Below are 22,479 nucleotides of genomic sequence, written 5' to 3'. Positions count from 1 at the left end.
CTAATAAATTATCTCTTAATCTTCAGAAAACTAAGTATATGCTTTTTAGTAATTCTTTAGAAGATTTAGACACAGATATTGCTTTTGATGACACTTTGTTAGAACGAGTTTCTCATATAAAATTCCTTGGTATCACAGTGGGTGATAAACTTTCGTGGAGGCCGCATATTACTAACATTAGTACAATAATTTCACGCAATATTGGTATTATCAATAGACTCAAGTTTCATATTCCATTGTCCTCTTTGTTGACGTTGTATTTTTCTCTAATTTTACCTTATCTTAATTACGGACTCCTAGCGTGGGGTAGTGCCCATCAAAACTTACTAGATAAATTACTTTATTTACAAAAAAAAAAGGGTTATTCGTATTATTTGTGGCGTCCCGCCACGCTCCCATACAGAGCCATTATTTATTAAACATGAGATTTTGAAAAGTAAAGATTTGTATTTTTTTTCAACTTGGTCAGTTTATGTTTAATTACAATGTAAATGCACTTCCCAGTATCTTCAATTCAATGTTCCCACGGAACCAGTCTTTTCATGATTATCCCACTAGACAATCTAATGAGTTTCATTTACCCCTCCTGAGAACTTTATTGGCTCAGAATACATTTATATACACCAGTCCTAGATTTTGGAACTCACTGAGTTGTGAAATAAAAAATTCCCCATCTTTGCATTCTTTTAAGCGCAAGTTGAAACTTGTTTTATTAAATCCTCCCTGATATGTTTTTTTTTTCCATAAACAGCTATAGTTTTTGTTAACCTCAGGGTTCATCATCCACCTACCAATCATTCAAACACTGAATTCATTATTACGTAAAGAAGTAGCCATTACAATCCTTGCTCAGCTGCATGCAGCACCAACTCTATGAAGCACATTCTCTACCATCCTCTGTTCCATTTCCCTTGCTCAGCGTGTAGGCATTCTCTCATTCTCTCTTTTTTTTTTCTTTCTTTTCTTCCATACTTTTCATCTATTCTGGCAAGTTGTGTCATGTTGTTGTGTTTCTTCTGTTTTGTCCCGTCCTGTCGTATATTATATTCGTCACAAGTGTTTGTAAATAAGTAATTCATAGGTTTTATGAGTGGTTCACAATCTACAAGCTTTGCTTTTTAGTGGACCTCTCTATTCTTTCTTCCTTTTTTTTTCAACTGAAGCATGACTTTGTATTATTTTTTTTTTGCCAGTATGCGCTCCTATGTTTATTGATACCATTTATTAATTAAGACAAATGTTCTTTGTTTATGATGTAAAACTTGATCTATCTTGTGTTATGTTTTTGTTGAAAAAGAAAAAAGAAGAAGAATGAAAATAAATGAATTGAATTTAATTGAATTGAGAAGGAGAGAAAGGGGATGGGGGTGGGACAGGGGAAGAGTGAGGAAAGATGGAGAGACCAGAGTCAAAAAACGTTCGAGAACGATGGTGTTAGTCAAATCATGGAGGTCCGTGGGCAAATTATCTAGTGTCTTCTGCAGTGCTCACTTCGCTCCAGTGATCTACTTATCCGCGCTACCTACTAACAACAGCCTTGAAAAAGGGTGGGGAGATGGAACTCGTCAAGCACGTCTTGATTCTCGATTCTGGATGGGAAAAATCTCTTGTTGTCATTGCTCATTGCTGATTGAATTTATGAGTGCACTTTCATTCTCGATCCCTAGTTATTATCATGTCCAATGTTAAAGAGGAATGATAAAACCAACGCAGAATCACGGGCCTTCGAGGCTGCATATAGTCTAATGAAATAAAAGCAAATGACTAATTTCGTTCATGTTTGCAATCTGTACCTGTAAAAAAAACCACAAAACCACAAAAACAAACAAAAAAGTAACAACAATTAGCACCCAATCCCCCTAAAAAAGGTTCGGTGTAAAAATGGCAGGGGTAAAAATGGCAGATGTAAAAATGGCATGGGTAAAAATGGCAGAGGTAAAAATGGCAGGGGTAAAAATGGCAGAGGTAAAAATGGCAGGGGTAAAAATGGCAGAGGTAAAAATGGCAGAGGTAAAAATGGTAGAGGTAAAAATGGCAGTGGTAAAAATGTCAGAGGTAAATAATTATGTCAGTGGTAAAAATGTCAGAGTTAACGTTGTCAGTGGTCGAAATGTCAGTGGTCAAAATGCTATAGATAAAATTGCCATTGATAAAAATTTAGTTGTTGAAATGCAAGAGGACGAGGTAAAAGTTTTTTTTTCTTCATGTTTCTGACACCTTTCTCGCAATATGCGCTCTTCGTGCCTTCTGAAATAAAGCACGGGGGAGACCGGGGAGAAATGGGACACGGGGAAAAATATGGGACACTCAAGTAACTTGAAAAATGCTTGGCCAGTAACAATCCAATTATATATCAGTAAAAAGATGAGCCTCGGTACACCTGAAAATGGACATGTTATAACCACTATACAGCTCTACAGGTATAGTCAGTAAAATATCAAACTTACTATAGATCTGGTAGGTCCTATACTATGTTAATAGGCATTTTAATAAGTGTGCAAACTTCTGAAAATAAAATTGCTTGATAACAGACATGCAGGTATGAAAAATTGGCAGGGATCTTTTACTGTTTCTGTTACCACTGGGAGCCATCTAATAGGGCACTGTTACATTTCTCCCCGCGACATGTAAATCCTACTTTGGTCATGATGGTTATCCAATTTCTCTCTATATCATTTCTCCCCGCTTGATGTCCCAATCCCCCAAAATTAGGGGTTAAACAAATCATTAATTACACAAAAATGTTTTATATATAAAGGGGTATCACTAAATACTCTTAGTGGGGCAGCTTAGGAAACCTATCGTGCATTTTGTGATACAAGCACCAAATTTGGCACAAATGTACATTAACATATTGCAAATATTTTCAGATATTGGGCCACTTGGAATTCTCTCTTTATGTCCGCCATATTGGATTTCAAAATGGTCGCCATTTGAAATCTACAATTGCGAATATCTCTGGGTCTCATGGTGCTATTGACCTGATTCTGATGTGTTCCTGGATTTACGCCCATGCTTTGGGGCAACAGCTAAGTTTGAAAGGCATCAAACATTTACATTTTTTCGCCTGCGGATTCGTTCAACAATGATTGAAAGAAATCCCATGGCAAACTATCGGTTTTTACTCTCACTGAACAGTCTATTGCTAAAGTTCGTCTCCAGTCTTAATAGGCATAAGTTTGTAAAGTGACCACAAAGTGTTCATTAAACTTCGAGATATTTGTTTTTGCGCCATGTGATACTTGAACAATGTAATGAATATTTTGCAAGAGCTTACTTATGTCTGCCGATACATCTGCTGTAGTTTGTTTTTTTTTTGCGTTTTGTAATTTTGTGAGATAAATAGTTAATAGGCTCTTACGAAATCTGAATGTTTTCGTAGGAAAACCCGTTGACTGTAACGTAAGCCAGATATAAGTAATTTCTAAGTCCAGAATTATTTAGCATGTAACAAACCTAGCGGATTTTATACAATTCTGATATTCACCATGAATTATGATGATGGCATGTAACCATCAGGAGGTAAACTATAATCATCAAGAAGGTGAGAGAACCTCTTTGATATAACAGGCAAACTCCACAACACCATGCTGAAGGGCATAATGCTTATGAATATATCGTAGTGCAAAATGAACTTATATTCATTATTCATGAAACTTTATGATACCACAGTTTCCGGGTTTCACCCCGAGAACAACATGATAACAACATGGTATACAATCCGATAAAGTAACACTAGCTGCCCTAGAGTTTTAATCCTTCATTGTGTGATGATGATTAAAGATGTTCATTAATAGCATGATTAAAGGAGAAATATCTATATTTCCAAAGAAACATAATAGTACGTTATCCGTTAAGATAGATTGAAATATGTCGTGCCCCACACTGCGCATCATTATTTTTTTAATAAAAGATGTTCAATGTAAATGCAATTTTACTAATAGCTGGGCTCAAAAGTTATATCATCTGTGATTAAATATTTGCTAAACCAGGTACTTCACGGTATATTGCTTTCCAATAGGTGATCTTCAACCATACAGTCAAGAAAAAGTCCACGCCCCGCATTAAAAAGAGAAGAAAAATGCATGTCTTTCCAACAGTATGGTTTTACGGGATGTAATTTGCCAGTGGTATCATATTCACTTTTCCCCATTTTCTGTGTATCAATAAGAATGATCTGTATTCCCTCCTGCGTTCACATTGCTGAGCAACCATTAAAAACTGTTCACTATTAAAAGTCATAAGACAATTCACTGTGTACCTGCTTCTGATGCATCATCAGAATGTCATGCTGTATCAAACTCAGAATATTTTTTTTAAATATAAATAAATAAATACAAATAAATAAATAATTCTTTTTAAAACATAATTCAATAAACATTCTTCAAATCTGCAGTTTGGGTTTGATAATTCGATGAATACAGTTTGCTCTGGCTGAGTTATCATTCAAAACCTCTTCATACGTTTATCTCCAACGAAATCGCTCTCATTACTTCTAACATTTTACCTCTGACATTTTTACCTTTGCCATTTTTACCTCTGCCATTTTTACCTCTGCCATTTACCCCTGCCATTTCTACCTCTGCCAATTTTACCTCTGCCAATTTTAACTGTGCCATTTTTATCTCTGCCATTTTTACCTCTGCCATTTTTACCTCTGCCATTTTTACCCCTGCCATTTTTACCTCTGCCATTTTTACCTCTGCCATTTTTACCTGGTACCCCAAAAAACCCCAAACAAACAAACAAACAACCAACCAACCAAACAAACAAACAAACAAACAACAAGCACGATGCGCGAGTCTCGTGTAGCAGCAGTAACGACATCAAGCTCTGTATTAACGTAGCGAAGTAACGCTATTCTGTATGATCAGCGCATTTTGATTCGACATATTCTGGGCAATAAAGTCATCTCTCAGTCCTACAGGAACAAAAATGATATGACATTTTTATTATGATTCTCCACGTTACGCCGCGGAGAGCATTTTACTGATTGAATTGACGAGGTGACTAACAATGCTAAAGAACATCGAGCCTCCGTTTGAAAGCTTTTGTGATAATTAAAAACACAAGAGTGGCTACATCGAACATACTACTTAGTACTGGTACCCAGACCACATTATGATTACAAAGGCCCAATTCACATCAGGTTGAACACTCTTGAAGTAACGAAAATGTTGACTCCGTCTTAACTTTTGATTTGTCTTTACAGTAAATTTGATGAATGGCATTTCACCTTGATGTTACCAAATGGATGTTTTGTGAAAATGGCAAAGAGTTTCACTTAAAATAGCGACGGACTTCCACTTACTAGCCTATACCACCACATCATGTGTGAATAGGGTAAAGTTTACATCATAGATAGTTTGTAAAACTTTTTTTTTAAAATGTTTGGTAGTCATGCAAGTAACAGAGATTCGGGAGATTAAAGTGAACTGTTTCCGCTCTGCAACATTAATGACAGGGAACAGTAATCATTGAGTGGCATCAGAAATGTGCTGGCCGACGGCACAAGGGATAATGTAATCGTTTGTGTCCCTCGTTACCATCGCCATACAGTGCATTAGCTTAATAAAATTTGATACTTGAAAGATTCGCTTTCATCGGGCGGATGTCATGGAAGCTTTTTACAGGTCGTCAGGCAACGATGCGTATCAATTCTGCATGAAAGACCAAAAAAAAAGATCGTATATTCGCATTATTCATTGCATTTGCAACTAATTCAGCAGGACAATCAATTCTCGAATGCAAAATTTGTCCCCACCCCCTCCCAATATATAATATATTAGTATGAACTCATAACCCAATATTGTGGATTACAACATTTATTTCAATTCAGGTGGAGTCTCGTCTTTTAGGAGAAAACACATTTTCTCCCCCTTAAAGGGATAGTAAAGTATTGGTGGAGATGAGAATTGGGCTTTTAACTTTTTGTGAGATAACAAGAAAATACTTATGATATAGTACAGAGCATACCATTTTAAGAGGAATTCTAAGTTTATTTGATGAAAATCGGGTTTGAAATGACTGAAACATCCAAAAACATAGTAAAACAAAGCATTCGTAATAAAGTGTGGGTCCCACACTTTATTAGAATTGCTTTTTTTTTGATATCTCAGCAATTTCAAAACCAATTTTCATCAAATAAACATTGAATTCTTCATAGAATTACATTCTCTCCCATATTTCATAAGAGGTTTCGCATTATTTCACCAAAAAATGTTAGAAACCCAAAATTAGGTCTCAACCAAAACTGTATGATCCCTTAAAAAAAATTCAACCTACTTGACATTATCGTTGAGGCATTGTATCCATGGAATCATTTTTCTGGAGGGATTAGAATTATGTTATATGATAATCTGGATGGCAATTAAACCGAAATGCCAATATTGATAACACGCCACTTTGCCAACATAGCATTCATTACTCCGCCTCTCTGGGGAACCATGAACAATGAATGATGAATGGATCTAATTAAGTAGATTTTGTCATTACATCACGATGTTCACGAAAAAAACAAACAAAAACAGTCACGATGTTCACGATGCTCACGATGTTCCAGTGCTCATGATGTGCCAAAAACGCAGCAAAAAAAGTCACGCATGTTGCAATTTGCGATGAGCTCATAAAGTTTTTCCGTAGGTGGCGCTATACATTTTGCCCTTCTCCCGACGATGATTCGATAAATTCATGATCACAGATAGGCAAGTCTATACTTGAGTGTACACCTTTGGATTGGGTAGAAGAATCCCATCATGATTTTCATTACGTTTTAATGGCTCGGGGGCTCGGGCCTCCACTTATTTTGCACAATACACAGGAATACAACGGGTGTAACCACTTTGCCCACCCCCGCCAACACTTTTTTTTTGACCCTGGAAGTGGCATCCGAAAAAAAGAAGAATGTGGTTAGTGTTTGCTTGTAAGCTGGAGTAACCCGGAGGTGAAATCAAAGTTATGTTGAAGACCTTTTTTTTTTTTCTTTTTTTTTCTTTTTTTTTTTGCTTCCTAGCTGATAAAACCCGGAAGTGGCGAAAGGCAAAATGACTGTATTCATTACATCTGGGTCCCAGCCTCACGATACACCATGCACCACTCTCTAGGTAAACACGTATAAATAAAAGTGGAAAAAATCAACATATTATTTTTACTTTTCTACCATAATAATGAAAGGGCACTTGATCGCTTACTTGACTTACACTTGACTTGGGGGATGATACCTTTAACATAATATCAATGTCTGTAACAAATCGATGGAATGTACAATGTTCATGGAAAAGGACGTTTTGTGGTATTCTATTTATATTTTCTTTACATTATTGTCCATACATGACGTCATGAACTGTAGTAGCATTCTTATCCGGCGATGACGGCACCGAAATTTTAAAAATTCATAACTTTTGAAACGACTGTCTGATTTTCATCAAACTTTCACTGATGTGATCTACTAATATTGCTGTTTTCACCTTATCCACATTCATTTTTTCCCTTTAATAACATTTCATCTCTAGAGTCATCTCATAGAACTTTTTCTTCGAAATTTATTTTCAAGGTCAATGAAAACACGATTGGTGAGAGTGGTGCATGGGGTATCGTGAGGCTGGGACCCAGATGTAATGAATACAGTCATTTTGCCTTTCGCCACTTCCGGGTTTTATCAGCTAGGAAGCAAAAAAAAAAAGAAAAAAAAAGAAAAAAAAAAGGTCTTCAACATAACTTTGATTTCACCTCCGGGTTACTTCAGCTGATAAGCAAACACTAACCACATTCTTTTTTTTTTCGGATGCCACTTCCAGGGTCAAAAAAGTGTATGAACACGCATGATCAAAATTGTGTAGAATTTGGATGTAAAGGTTTTGAAAAATATAGCTTTTGTAGGGGTGACCCAACATTTACTGACTAACTTTTGTATGAAATTCAGAATGATCCCTTGTGAGTTCAATTTGTTCAAAATTTATTGGTTCAAAAGTAACGCCTTTTTTTTCATTAAGGGGGGGGGTACGTTTTTTTTTTTTTTTTTCGTGTGTCCATGTATAACAGTAAGCATGGTGAACACACGCGACAGAACGTTTGGTCTCGAAGAGATCTTATACCCACGTTAAAATAAAGTGTGCAAGTACTTTGGCAAAAATATTCTATATCGCTCATACACTTGTAATCTTCCATTCATGCGAATGGTTAGATAATAATAATAATAATAATAATAATAATAATAATAATAATAATAGAGATAATAATAAGTCACATTTGCAGAATGCATAATAATTAACAAATTCTTAATGCACTTGATATAACAATAACAAACAATCATGACATTATACTGTACATGTACAATCATACGTGAGTGAAAACATTCATGTACATACACAAGAACACTGCCACTAAGCAGTCCATCTGTCTATCAGTAATATACAGTGGTAACCATCGAACTGTACATGTATGACTATAATCATAGTTATATATTCAGGGATCTACATTAGCATTGGCCTGGGTCCACCAGATTTTTTATCTTTGTTTTCAAAGGGAAGATGTCCATGTTGGTCACCAAATTAGCATGTACATTGTATACAGGTATATATATATATATATATATATATATATATATATATATATATATATATATATATATATATACATAAGTACATGCACACAACTATGTATGTATGTATGTATAGTTTACTAATGTATCATGTTAATTAAAATATTGAGAGAAAAAGAAAGAGAGAGAGAGAGAGAGGAGAGAGAGAATGAAGACAAAAGAGGGGGCAAGATACATGTGCAATGAGACACAATTTCACACCTACAAAATGCTTTTATATGTTCATATTTATTGCAATTCGGCATATATGCGGATAAGACACTGCCACACCCTATAATGAAACAACGAAACAATGTAGAAACATTTATTTTTCCCTTGAAGTAATACTAAGCTGAACAGTTCACTCTGCACAGGAAAAGAAAGCAAAAATCTAGCAGTGCCATGACAAAGAATGTCCAACCTATCAACCATTGGATTTGCTTCAAGATAGTGTGACATCACATTTCAATGCCCAAGGTATATACAATGTACACAGTCACAAGTTCATGGTCGTGTCCTCTGCTCTTGTTGGTATGTGCTACAAAGAAATACTTTCATGGCAATGTTACAGCATACAGGAGATCACGATAATCTCATTCCTCATCCACAACCTGTGAGGTATAAGTAATACAATGTATTTAAAGATAGAAGAAGTATTTTTATATTATGTATAATGGATGTAATATCAGGGTACAACATAACTTTTGTGCCTGGCGCTGAGAATTTGGGTGGCCTGAAATAACAGAAATTTAAGTAACAATCCATTCTAAATCTTATTTACTCAATCATGCCAACAAAAGATATATTTTATATCCCAACATTAATTTTTAGTAGACCTGGGCCACCAGGCCACCGCTAATGTCTGGCCCTGCATACAACTTTATATACTCAGACGATCAACGTGCAATGAGGAATTTATTTCGAACATTAAAACATGAAGAAATTGTGACTGCTTTTATCACGTTTCAGCAACAGTTCATAGCACAAGTACTCACCAGGAACAATCAGCAAGACACGGAACTGCTACAATCATATCTCTCCATCAATAGAGCCACAGAGGTAAGACATAAGAGCAAGCGTGCGACACACATCTTTGGCTGAACAAGACTGACATTGACGCTCCACTACTGTGCAGAATTGGTGAGCGCAATATTCAGACAATGAAACCGAACATACACAAGTACAGTATATGCTCAATACACTGTACATTGTGCATTGGGCAATGTACATACATATGCCAACACATTAGCAGATAACAATACTGTACGATGTATCTTACAAATCTGACACACTAGAAGTTGGTAGACAGGGTAAAAAAAAAAAAAGTAGATTTAACATTTGTAAAATATGCATGATAACAGGAGGTCCACAGTGAGGTTTGTTCCTCCTATTTAAGCTACACGCCGAATTTTCTTGCAACTTTCTTGCAACTCTAACTACAGCGTGCACATCAATGTAGACACTGGGCAACTACAACTGTAGTCGAGCAGATTTTCTTGCCTATATTACTACGACCTTACCATGTAATTTGGCTGCTTCTTCAAAGATGTGTAGCTCTGCCTGGAAGGAGAGCATAAAAGTTTGTCTATTGATATGGATATCTTTCTCTCCCCCTTCAACTTGCATAGGATTCTTACATAAATAGTTTTAGATTCAAGTCTGAAAGTTGGAATTTCAAGCATTGTCAGTATACTTGTATTGTTATTGGCCCTGATGCACTTCAGTGGGTCACTAACCATGAAAATGAGTGCACAGAAAAATCAGAAAAGAGTTACATGTATAAGCTCATAGTGTATCATAATGTTTGCATAAACTAAATTCATATGCATTTTCTTTATGTAATTAATAGGCTGACACATGCATATCATCTTCCTTATTTTTCTCATTTCTCATGTTTTCAACTATGGGAAATCAATACTCATTACATATCTTCATTGGTACATTTGTAGTGTAATGAATTTCAACCTGACTGTATCACATCACGCATACCTCTAGTACAGACTTTCAAAGTCTACATTAGATCACTTTCAAATATATATCTTTTGTTTTGGATAAAACGGTTATATATTACTAACAACAGTTAATTGTAGATTTGCTTGATGTCCTTGAAGCTTCCCAAATTCTTTTTCAGTCTGGGCCTCCTCTCTGCAGAACATATGGCAAGAAACAGAAAGCGAGAGATAAAAAGAAAGACAGTGAAAAAGAGGACAAAAAGAGTAAAGTTACTGGGATGCAAGTAAACAAATTCTAGACAGAAGTGTATGCATGACATGTTTTTGTAATCATTACAATTCTACATGTATGCACATGAGAGACACTGCCAAATCCTACAATGAAACAAAATAAAAAGATTTTTCATTTTCATTCTCTGGTTCAAGTTCACTTCAAGGCTTAAACATGCTTGAACTCCAGCATGATGACTTTGACTATTATAGTGAAGTGCAAAAAATGTAGGGTTACACTTGTATGCAGAAGTTTTGTGACATTAAGTACTGTATTAATATGAGACAATTCTTCACTCCAGTTCATTACTGGCTTGTGCAAATGGTCACAAACCCAATTTGTAAATACGTTTATGAGGTAAAGACTATGAATGACAAGAAACAATTATGATACAGGTGACTCCCGTTATCCTTAGATCTGCAGCTTTCTTTGGTTACATTAAAATTTTGTTATAGCCAACAATAAAGTACTCAAGGATATCATATTTGGGACCTGGATTCCTATTTTGTTGTAGTGAGAATTTCATTATAACTGTCTTTGTCATAAGGGGAGTGCACTTTCATAGCATTTTTCATAGCATTTTACCAAGATCTTCGAGGAATACTAGAGCAATCTGTCATTGACAAACTCACATTTATGAAATCTATCTCTTCCTGTGTTAGTGCCGCCCGCTGGTATTTGGGATTAAGTTGATAGAATTCTAGTGCATCGCCCCTTCTAGAGCTGGCTGGCTTGATGCTAGAGGAGGAGCTTGGAGGCTGAGTGCTCCTAATAGCCACAGGTGGAGCCACTGCAGAGTGGAAAGTGAACATGTGAACAAGATATTGGGTTAGTTGTGGCTCTCAATGACAACACACTATACTGTGGTACAGTACCTTGCATACAAAAATACATCACAAGTTCATGTACAAAGAATGAGAGGGAATGACATTTAGTGGGAATATCATCACAGTCTGTTACTCATCTTTATTTTGTGAAAGTATTGATTGTTAGACACTTGCAACTGCAAAATCAACAACATGTGAAAATGTTCGATAAGTAGCAATTTGCAAAAATATCTGTAGCCGAAAATTTCAGCTCGTATAGTGATTTGGAATGCAAGGGATGACAGTTCACTCTCCTTAAGGAACTATCACCTAACAGCACACCAGAGCCCCATTTCATAAAGGATGTTAGGATAGCATCTCTTGATGGAATGGCAACTTCCCATAGTAACAGCCAATCAGGAAGCTGGATTCTTATCATTACCATGACAACTGCCATTCAAGCAAGAGTTGCTATCATATCAACTTTTTTATGAAATGTGGCCCAGGTATATCATGACCAACAATCAATTTTACACCCCAGGTTTGGGGGGGGGGGGATCATTGCCCCATCAGGCACATTGAGTCCAATGAGCATTTAAACATATATGTACAATGCCACTTCAAATGTGACTGCATTGCTTGTAATAAGTACAGTAAGACCATGCCATGATGGTAGAAGTGTCATAAAAATTGTAAGCAGAATAAGAAAAAGTTTCCACTTTTATGTTAGTATTGCAACCATGAATACTGATGGGATAGGGTGATGATATCATTGCTTCAGAAGTTCCTACTAAATTTCTTTTCTGCATTGATACCAACTAAAACGTTGCCTTGTTAAAGACATGTGAAACTTAAAAGTTTCAGGTTTCTGTCTTTGATGCATGATTTGACGACACCTCCATGATTCTCGTTTTCTAACTTTACTCATTAAAGTAAAGACAGCTGGAACATAGGGTGAAATTGCACTTTGAATATTCAATGTTGCTGTCATATCGTGATTCAGTAAACTGTAATTTTATTTTTGATGTGATTCAATTACACCCTGGGGGTCTTAGATGGTGTACATACCTCCTTGGTTTCCTCTGTATCTGAATTTTATCAGGGGTATGTGCGGCCTCACAGCCTGTTCAGAAATAAATACAAAAAGACAAGTGGTTTAGATCATGATCATGATCACCATCACCATCATCATCATCATCACCATCATTGTTATCTTCTGTACAGGAGGGAAGGATAGTCCATTAGTCTCCTTGCCACACAAACTGAGCTATCTAGTCTGCGTTTAGACAGAAAATTCCGTCTGTGCGGAGGAGTCTTTTATCATTTTTTTTTAACTTTATTGGCTCTCCTCTGTATAGGATGAGGGGCTTCCGTGAAGCTAGATGCAGTCTCCGCGGAATACATCTGCAACAATTAGATACAGACTGATCTTCGGTCAAGTCTGTACATGGATACCAGACAAAAATAAAATGTTTAACAGTTTTGGTTGAGACTTAACTTCAGGTTTTTATCTTTTTTTGGTGAGATAGTGAGAAACCTCTTATGAAATATGAAAGAGCATGATTCCATGAGGATTTCAACGTTTATTTCATGAAAATTGATAATGAAATGGCTGAGATATCCAAAACAGAGTGATCCCAATGAAGTGTGGGACCCACACTTTATTACAATTCTTTTGTTTTACTTTGTTTTTGGATGTTTCAGCTATTCCAAAGCCGATTTTCATCAAATAAACTTGGAATTTCTCTTTAAATGGTATGCTCTGTGCTATTTCAGAAGTGTTTTCTTGGTATCTCACAAAAAAGTTAAAGCCCAATTTTCATCTCCACCAATACTGTACCATCCCCTATATAAAACTTGTCCAGAATGTTCTTGAAAATGGCTAAAATAGAAGCAGTGACTAAAAAAGTCTCTGGCAGATTATTCCAAGCATCAACATTGTGGATTGTGTTTGCTGAAGAAAAGAAAACACGGCACTAGTGTACTTTCGCACCTGTTTGTCAAATGACCTCCAAACATGCACAAACTCACCCTAGTTATTCAGTAACCTAAATACTTGCATCTGAGTGAGATTCAAGTCCAGTAGAAATGGAATTTTCACCATTTTGTCACTTATCTACTTCTCGGAATAATCTCGATCGCAGCGCTCGGGGCAGACAGCCCAGCACGATGTATACAAAACACACGGCTACATATAGCTAGCAGCGAGCACCGCGATTGATCTGAATGCAGGCTCTATCTTTCAGTGACAACGGCAAGTTCTTCTATGGTGTTTTTAAAAAGTAAATACTTTTCCACCTATCTCTTGGCTTCTCTACCGAGTCATGGTATAGCGATTTGGGATTGGGGTTGGTCATATTGTGTGTGTGTGTTTGTGTGTGTGTTTTGTGTGATATACAAAATTCTTGATTTATGTTAATTTCTCATGATGTTGAATCAAGGTAAATCAAGAATTTTGTATTAGATATTGACAATGTACAATTCAAGTTATGTTGCTGTAAATTAGTATCATTAGTGTTATCTTGCAATGAAATAATTTGTATATTATTGTTTCTATGAAAAAGAAAGAAAAATAAAAGATTGACAAAGACAAAAAAAGTGTGTGTGTGTATGTTAATTGGTGTGAATGAAAGAAGATTGTGAAAATGTGATATGACAGGGGTAAGAATATAAAGGAAAGGCTAAGAAATGGGGGAAAGGAAATAAAAGAAAAGATACGTATTCAAAAAGAAAAATGAAAAAAAGGTTAACAAAATAGAGTCAATTAAAGATGATGGAAGGGAAGAAAGAAGAGAAACTTGCATCATAAAGGAAAGCAAGGGAGAGATGGATAAGTTTGAAAAATGAGGAAAGCAATTAGGCCTACAATAAATACAAATTGAAAACAACAAAAAAGATGAATCAAACCTGGATGAAAGCAAAGATGAATATGAAGGCAAGAAGGAATTATACAGATTGAAGAGGAAATAGTGGAAAAAAGAATAATTAGAACGACGTGTAAGAAAAAGATTGGAGAGGATAGAAAAGAAAAACCCTTGTAATTGGAGGGAAAAATAACCCATGAAGGAAACAAAAAACATGAGGCAGAAAGTAGATCTATACAGTTAAAAAGGAAATTGAGAAAGATAGAGAAGAGAAAAATCACAAAGAAATGACTGCTAGGAAGGAAGGGGGAATAGATTCTACATGAAAATAAAAGAAGAAAAGAAAGAGAAAGATATAAGTGGCAGTATACACTCACGCACACGCTCAACCGCTGCCATGAAGCTACAACCGCTAACAGAAGACTTGGCCACAACCGCTAATGGAAAACTGGCCGAGGACAAGGAAAAAAACAAATTTTAGCTTTTCAACGACACCATAGAAAAAGCCGCTGTGTCGCTACATTCAGACCAATTCGTAATGTGCTTGCGCACAGAGCAGCAATTCCAGCGATGGCGATCAAGATTTTCCAACAATTTTCCGACACTTGTAAACGCTAAAAGTGTAAAAACTTAACTTATATTCAACTTTGCAGACTCAGAAGGAAGTGTAATTTAGGTTACTGAATAACCAGGGTGAGTCTGTGCTTGTGTGGAGGTCGTTTGACAAACAGGTGCGAAAGTACACTAGCGCCGAAAACACTTCTGAGATTTTAGACTGGAATGAGTGCTGAAGTCAAAGAGCTTCACACACACGCACAGCCACGCCCACAGGATAACAATAACATGGCTATTATGTTATTTAATATCTAGTAATCTAACGTTACTCAGTTTCCTGCCTAAAACGTGTTTATTTTGTCTAGGTTAGACGTCTATGCCATGTAAGATTACCCTGCCCACACTTGAATCATATCGCTCCTCTCATGATGATAGTGGAGAGAAAACAAGTTAAGCTGCAAAAACTGTCAAAGACAAAGTCTGTCTGAATAAGGCAAAGAACTCAGTCAGCAGAGGTCATATACAAGGGGGGTCAGGGATCCTGACCTTGCAGGAATCTGAACGTATCGGACTGAGCAGCTTCTGACGTTGTTGTACTCGAGTTGTAGAAGAGTATAGACTAGTTTGATAAATGAGGAAAAGCTCCCTCATCGCCACATTATACATACTGGTAAAATCCCAGGATCATAAAGGCTGCACAGTTAAGTAGTATTTGGACCAGCTTGACTGATTGAGACTTCAAGTTTCGGATAAAACTGAAAAATGCTAGTAGAAACTCTTACCTGGATAGCCCTGGTGACCGACATCATGGAATTCTTGCTATGTACTCCAATGTCTTCGTTCTGCCGGTGATGGCGGCATTTTGCTAATCGTGTCTATTTTTAACTGCGGACGTTCGACTCGCATCGCAAGAATTACTACTTGTAGAACATGACTGTTCTTATTTTCTGTGGTCTGACTGTGGTCTGACAAAAACATTCTCGTTTACAAAGTGAATCAAAATTAATCTCTGTCACGCATGGCATTCTGGAAAGTGCAAATTTTGACATTTTGTTTTAACGGGTTCTCCGGAAATCATCAACTACAAGCTCCAGCCCAATCTTGGTACTTGGTACTTGGTTGAGGTCCTCCTGAATACTCCTACTGGAGTTTTGACTGGAGGTGCCGGAGGGTGGACATTTAAACACTTATTCCATTTAATAACATCTCCTTAAATTTAGCAGAATCAGTTTGTGTGATTACGGACACGAACAAAAACTGATATAAATACTCGTTTATTCCAAGAACAATCATACACTGGAACTCACTCCCATCAACAGTTTCCAACATCACAAACAAGGACTCCTTTAAAGCAGCAACCCTACAATACATCCAGGAGCAAAGCAACTAGACCCCACACTTCTCTCTCCGCGCAATTTAACACCAGCGCACCCCCTGTCCGGTTGGCCCCTACTTAGGGGTGTTGGACAGTTCACACGAAGAAGAAGAAGACCACATTAACAGAACTTTGAATATGACGATAAACTTAAAGGCATAAAGTGCTGTTATAGGCCTACATGGGCAGAAGATCAATGCTTAGTGGAAAGGAAAATATAGTAGATAGATAGACAGATATGATACATAGATGTAGATAAGAAGAAATGAGTATAAAGGCCTGCACAAATTTTAATAGATACAATGAAACGAGACCTGTTAAGATGTCAAACAAAAGCAAAACTTCACTTTTAAAAGTCTACCTCCATTTCATATACTTCCGCTCTAAAAAATTGATTAATGATCATTTTTAATTTTAATTGGGCCTGCATTTTGGAGATAGATATCTTTATTATGTCTTACCTTCCAGCTTTTGATTATTACTCGAAGATGAAATAGGTTAATATTTATTTATTGTCAATCTGCAACTTATACATTTTGTTCCTTTTCGGTGACAGAAGGAAACAAACATGTATAGATAGTAACCCCCCCCCAAAAAAAAAAAAAAACCCACAAAAAAAACCACCATTATAAATTATACACTATGGTGAATAAGCATTTTCATTTCTTGTGATAATCATGTACCGCTCAACGCAGATTACCAATGTTATGCACGACAATTCTCCACAAGCCTATAGCACTAAACTAGTGTCTAGCAGGTACAATGTACTAGTATCATGTCGGGGATCCATATTGTCGAGTCGTCAGCAAAGTTAGAAATTGGGAACAGATATCTAAAGAACTATTAAAGATAATATATCAACTTGTTGTATTTGATTTCAGTGCATACTTTCATTCCATGACGTAAGAGACAAAATTTGGCCAATCGTTGGGCATCATTTCAGCTCATAATAACCGATTAAACATAAAAATCATAAAGAAAAAAAAAACCTAACACAACAATCAATGAGGGTCCCCCACATGGTTATTGCTGGAGGCGCCTGGGTCACCAAAAGAATTGGAATAAAAAACAAAACAAGAACAAACAAAAGAATACAAACTATAGTTACGGGTTGGCTGCAAATCGTTTACTTTCCCTTGAGTGTCGAGTACACAAAGACACATTGTTGCAGAAAGCTATTTTGATCTTTAGGATGCGTCCTGAGCGATATTGATCAACAGTTCTATACCGACCGTGCTTTGTGTATAGGCCTTTTTTTTCCCACGCAGGGGAAAAGCAACGTAACGGATAACATCATCCCTCCCTCCCCGCTAGCGCTCAGTTTCCCTTCGTTCACCGAAAAGTCATTCATTGGTCTTGCGCTACTCTGATTACATCGTCTGACTGCGCGAATGCGTTGTGCGATCAGTCAGATGAGATCTGCCAGAGAACGAGAGTTTTAAAGGCGCAAGAAACGAAGAAGAGAGGTATCTGCAACTTTTTGTCCAGGTTTTCTGACGGATACAGATTTCCATCCTTCGATACAGTCTATGATATTCGACCTCGCAGCTCGAGACCCAACAAGGGAAATGCTCAGTCCCACCAGCTGAAGATCGCGTAAGTAAGAAAAATGGAGTCGACACATAATGTACGTAAAATTGTTCGTTGTTTACTTCTGAGAAGTATTCACTAGACTTTATGGCTTCCTGCTATTGCAAAAAAGTGATTCTCTGGGGAATCAATGATTGTCACATAGAGTCATAGACATAGTGGAGTATGCACTCTACCTCCAACAACACTAACGTTACAGGACTGGATGTTTTAAAGAGGCAAACATTGGCTGAGTATGGGCATAATATGAAGAACTAGATATGATCGTAACATGAAGTGTCATACTCATAAATCCAATTTCCACCTGATTTTTTTTTTTTTTTTTAAAGTGCAATGATTGTGGGTTACCCCGGTTATGTTATGCAGTATGCACAAATATCTTATCAATAATTAAATGCAAAATAACGAAAATTGATAGCATGGTGATTGACATCTTTATCAGTTGATTACAGGAAGTATCGGTAATAATGATAAACTTGATAATGAACAACTATTTTTAATGGGAAATGATGATGATAATACTTAGATAGCATTGGTACTAAATTTTGATGAATGCTGTCAAGATTATTAATGTGTCTGGTGATGATTATGACATTAGGAGAGGTGCCAGTGAGTATGAAGTGTTATGAAATAAAGATGATGATTATTGCTGTTTGTGAATGATCACATTTAGTGATAAGTATATACTGCTTTTACTACTACTACTACTACTACTACTACTACTACTACTACTACTACAGTGATGATTATGATAATTATGAAAACAGATGGCGATAGGTACTGATGCTGGTGAATTATTACTATCAGTAATATTTTCTGTTGTTTTATCCAATTGTTAGTGCTATTGATATCCATATAATGATTATTATCATTAGTTTTAAAAAGTATACATAATAAGATGCAAAAACAAATGTGAATATCTCTGTTTCTAATGGTAGTTGTACTCACCAGACATAAAAGTAGCATAGTACTACATGTTCAGATGTCCAATACTTTACAGTGACGTAGTTTTGCTCGCCAAATAGACCTTAAAAAAAGAAGAAGAGAGAATATATTCTAGTTATGTTTCTTTTCTCCATATCATTTCACATTATTTCCAGTTCTGGCGTCAGCATGAAGATGGATAGAAACCTGCTATTCAGATGATGATGCCAGTGGTGAATGTGCATATCAACAGTAGGATGTTTTAAAGCTGTTCCGTGTAAGGTGAGGTGGTGTCCGTGGCTGTATGGAACCTCCCAACATGGACATCACATTTGCTGAGTTCACTTGTAACCTACCCAGTGGATCATCAAGGTATGATGTGACTTATTAATTTTTTTTTTTTTTTTTGACATCATCATAACATTTATCACATGTCTAGTTTGGAAAGACTTTTTTCAGTATTTTTGTTTCTTTGTTTGATAAATCCAGGAAGTAATGAGCTAAGCTGACATGGAATACATATTGTTTAATGTAAATTAAACAGGATAGTGGCATGAATAAGAGCTTCAAGTAAATCATGTTTTTTTTTTTTTTTTTTGTGCATGTGTGTGTGAATGTGTGTTCTGATTTTGATTTACATCTAGTCACTGCATATCTGACTCCCTGAAGTGAGTTTAAAATATTTGCATTCATTTAGCAACATACTGATTTGTACCTGTTACTTTCTACTTTTGTGACATTGCATTTGCTGCATTACATGGTGCAATTCACCAAAGTTCAAGTTAGATGTTGTTTTTTTCAAATGTAATGGAAGACCAAAGAGAAACACAAAAATAAGATTTAAAGGAAAAGATATGTTTGCACCCGTGAGCAACTGTTATTTAGCAGGTTCTCCATAAAATTGTTATACAAGTAATTGTCATATTCATACCCCCGCCAAACGAAGTTTGAAGGGGGTATAGGAATCAGCGGACGGTCGGGCGGTCGGGCGGTCGGTCCGTTGCAAATCTTGCGTCGCGAACTACTTCCTCAGTTTTCAACCGATTCCCATAAAACTTGGCACAGATGTGTGCCTTGGGTTGTAGATGTGCAAGATGTATTTTTTGACAGTACCCAAAAGTACGTTGCCATGGTAACGGCATATTATGGGCAAAAATGGGTACAAATCTTGCGTCGCGAACTCCTCCCACAGTTTGTGATCAATTTTTATTAAATTAGGTACAGATGTTCATCTGAATATGTTAATGTGCAAGACACATATTTCCGCAGTGGCAAAAAGTGCGTTGCCATGGTAACGGCATGTTATTGGTAAAATATAGGGCAAAATGCTTCATGGCAAAACTGCTTCATCAGTGTTCTTCCAATGCTCGTGGAATTCATATTGAATGTTTGTCTTAGGATATAGGTCAGCATGACACATTTCTTGACAGTGACAAAAAGTATGTTGCCATGGTAACAGCTCACATATTATGAGCCAAAATGATGGAAAATTTTGTGTTGCAAACTACTTCCTCAGTTTTTGCCCAATTTCCATGAAACTTGGTACAGATGTGTGCCTTTGGTTGTAGATGTGCAAGACGCATTTTTCGACAGTACCCGAAAGTACGTTGCCATGGTAACGGCATATTAATGGCAGAAGATCAAGGAAAGATCTTGCGGATTTAACTACTTCCTCAGTTTTTTGACCAAAGCTTATGAAATGTTGTTTTGACCAAAGCTTATGAAATGTTGTTTGGCGGGGGTATAACCAGTCGCTGTAGCGACATTTCTAGTTTGTTCTAGAGTCTCTCCCTGCACATCTACACTTCACTGCACTCTCAGATTTCCATGTCATGTGTTACGTATTGTGTAGTCCAGTGCTGTAATGCAAAAGTGTCACAGCCCCTATACTGTCAGACGTGTTGCAGTCCATTCTTGCCAATGCTGTTCCTTGTATCAATGTTTGGTGTCTTAACTATTTGTAATAGCCATGCCCTTGTTGAGCCAAGTACATGCAAGAAGAATTCGATTCCAGAAAGCTGTGTTGTTTGTATGCAGGGAATCCCTGCATTGTCCTGTGCTGGAGCAGGCGGGAGTCTGCATCACTGAGCTGATTATTTCAATAGAGGGCAGCAAACCAGTTCATGTGATTGATGGATCAAATTGTGCCTTGCATGCAGAAGTGTTGCTTGTTATCAGTGTGTACTGGTACTTCCATAAGCTTTGCTTTGACAGAGGCTTGGTTGCAAGTTTGAGCAATAAATTTGTCAAAAAATCAAATTACCAATTGAATTATGAAACTCATCATACAGCATCACCTAATTGGCATCACAAGTGATTTCTATTTTTATAGAAAATAAATTCTTCAATCAAATTGACTATGTATTTTTTTCTATTAATTTTTTTTTTTTTACTTATGAGTGTACTGTGATGATATCAGCATATTTCATTAAACATGTAGCCATTTGCACTGACTTTTTGTTATAATTTCTGTCAATTTCATAAAACAGTAAGAGATACATTGGATTGATAACCATCAACTAGACGACATTAATAACTAATGAGCTAAAGCATAGAATACAACAACTGGGTGAATAGGAAGTAAAATGTTATGAGCTCTCAAAGAATGTGAAGGTTTTGAAAAAATGTGGAATACACCATCTTTATTAGTTTATCTCTATGTAAATTGAATATAATTTTGCTGATATTCTTTTGCTTGTGCACTCACATTGAATGTGCTTGCCTCACAGGGTAGATCATCTACTGCACTACAAATTAATTGCCCCTTCATCTTTTGTGTGAGCCTCCATTGAGAATGTAAAGCATTAGTGCCATTCAAGATGAAAAAAAAAACCCACAACAACAACAACAAAGAAATTGAGACCTGTGAAGAAACAGAGCGTTGACTGCAAATTTGTGCATATTTTGGCATTATTTTTCTGCTTCAGGAGCTTACCACTTGTTCAGCCGGTATTAGGTTTCTTGAGAGAGAAGAGAGAGAGAGGGCTGCCATGAATTTCATGGGGCCAGCGTGGCGTTACTTTAGACCGTCCAGCTGGTTAGCAATTCTGATGAACGTTTGAGGCACCGTGGTGTTTTTTCTTTCAACGTCTGTTGGCAACACTGCCAAAAAGTCAACCTCTAGAGGCTTAGGTTTCTCACAGATGGGAACACGAGAAGACATCATTTGCAAATCTTATTACCCAATTACTGATATGCGTGAAATAAACTGAGAGTAGCCCTCATGTGTAAATTGTTGCACAGGGTCTAACAGATAAGGCTATTTGTAACTTGAAGTGATATCACTCACCATTAAACAATTGAATCCTGTACTTCATAACACAGACTCTGCCATTAGCAAATTCTTAGACAACTTTAAGTGAATATTCTGGCAAATGTCACAGAGATGTGCTACAATACTTGCTTGTTAAATATGTGATGTACATTGTTCATGCAACTTTGTAGATTGAGGAGTATGAGATGCATTCTGTACAATGATGAAATATCATGCATCAGGACATACTTGCACTTTCATTCCACATCAGGGACTTTCATCATTGCAGAAGAATTGTACTTTGTCAAGGT

General features: G+C 36.6%; 1 protein-coding gene across 1 annotated transcript; it reads right to left on the bottom strand.

Moving 5' to 3' along the window:
- Positions 1-10,432: 10,432 nt before the first annotated feature.
- LOC139739418 (alpha-ketoglutarate dehydrogenase component 4-like) lies at positions 10,433-15,837 on the bottom strand. Its single transcript, XM_071650034.1, has 4 exons — positions 15,809-15,837; positions 12,676-12,730; positions 11,434-11,591; positions 10,433-10,723 (listed from the first exon to the last, which is right to left on the bottom strand). The coding sequence occupies exons 1-4, from the start codon at positions 15,833-15,835 to the stop codon at positions 10,706-10,708; spliced, it is 258 nt and encodes an 85-aa protein (XP_071506135.1). The 5' UTR covers positions 15,836-15,837; the 3' UTR covers positions 10,433-10,705.
- Positions 15,838-22,479: the final 6,642 nt, after the last annotated feature.

This window comes from Diadema antillarum, unplaced genomic scaffold, assembly GCF_040938485.1.
Source record: "Diadema antillarum isolate AM-2024a unplaced genomic scaffold, OU_Dant_1.0 seq00000798_RagTag, whole genome shotgun sequence".
In the NCBI taxonomy this organism is placed as follows: Eukaryota; Metazoa; Echinodermata; class Echinoidea; order Diadematoida; family Diadematidae; genus Diadema; species Diadema antillarum.
Note: the sequence above shows the minus strand (reverse complement) of the source record. Positions and strands in the feature narration are given on the sequence as shown.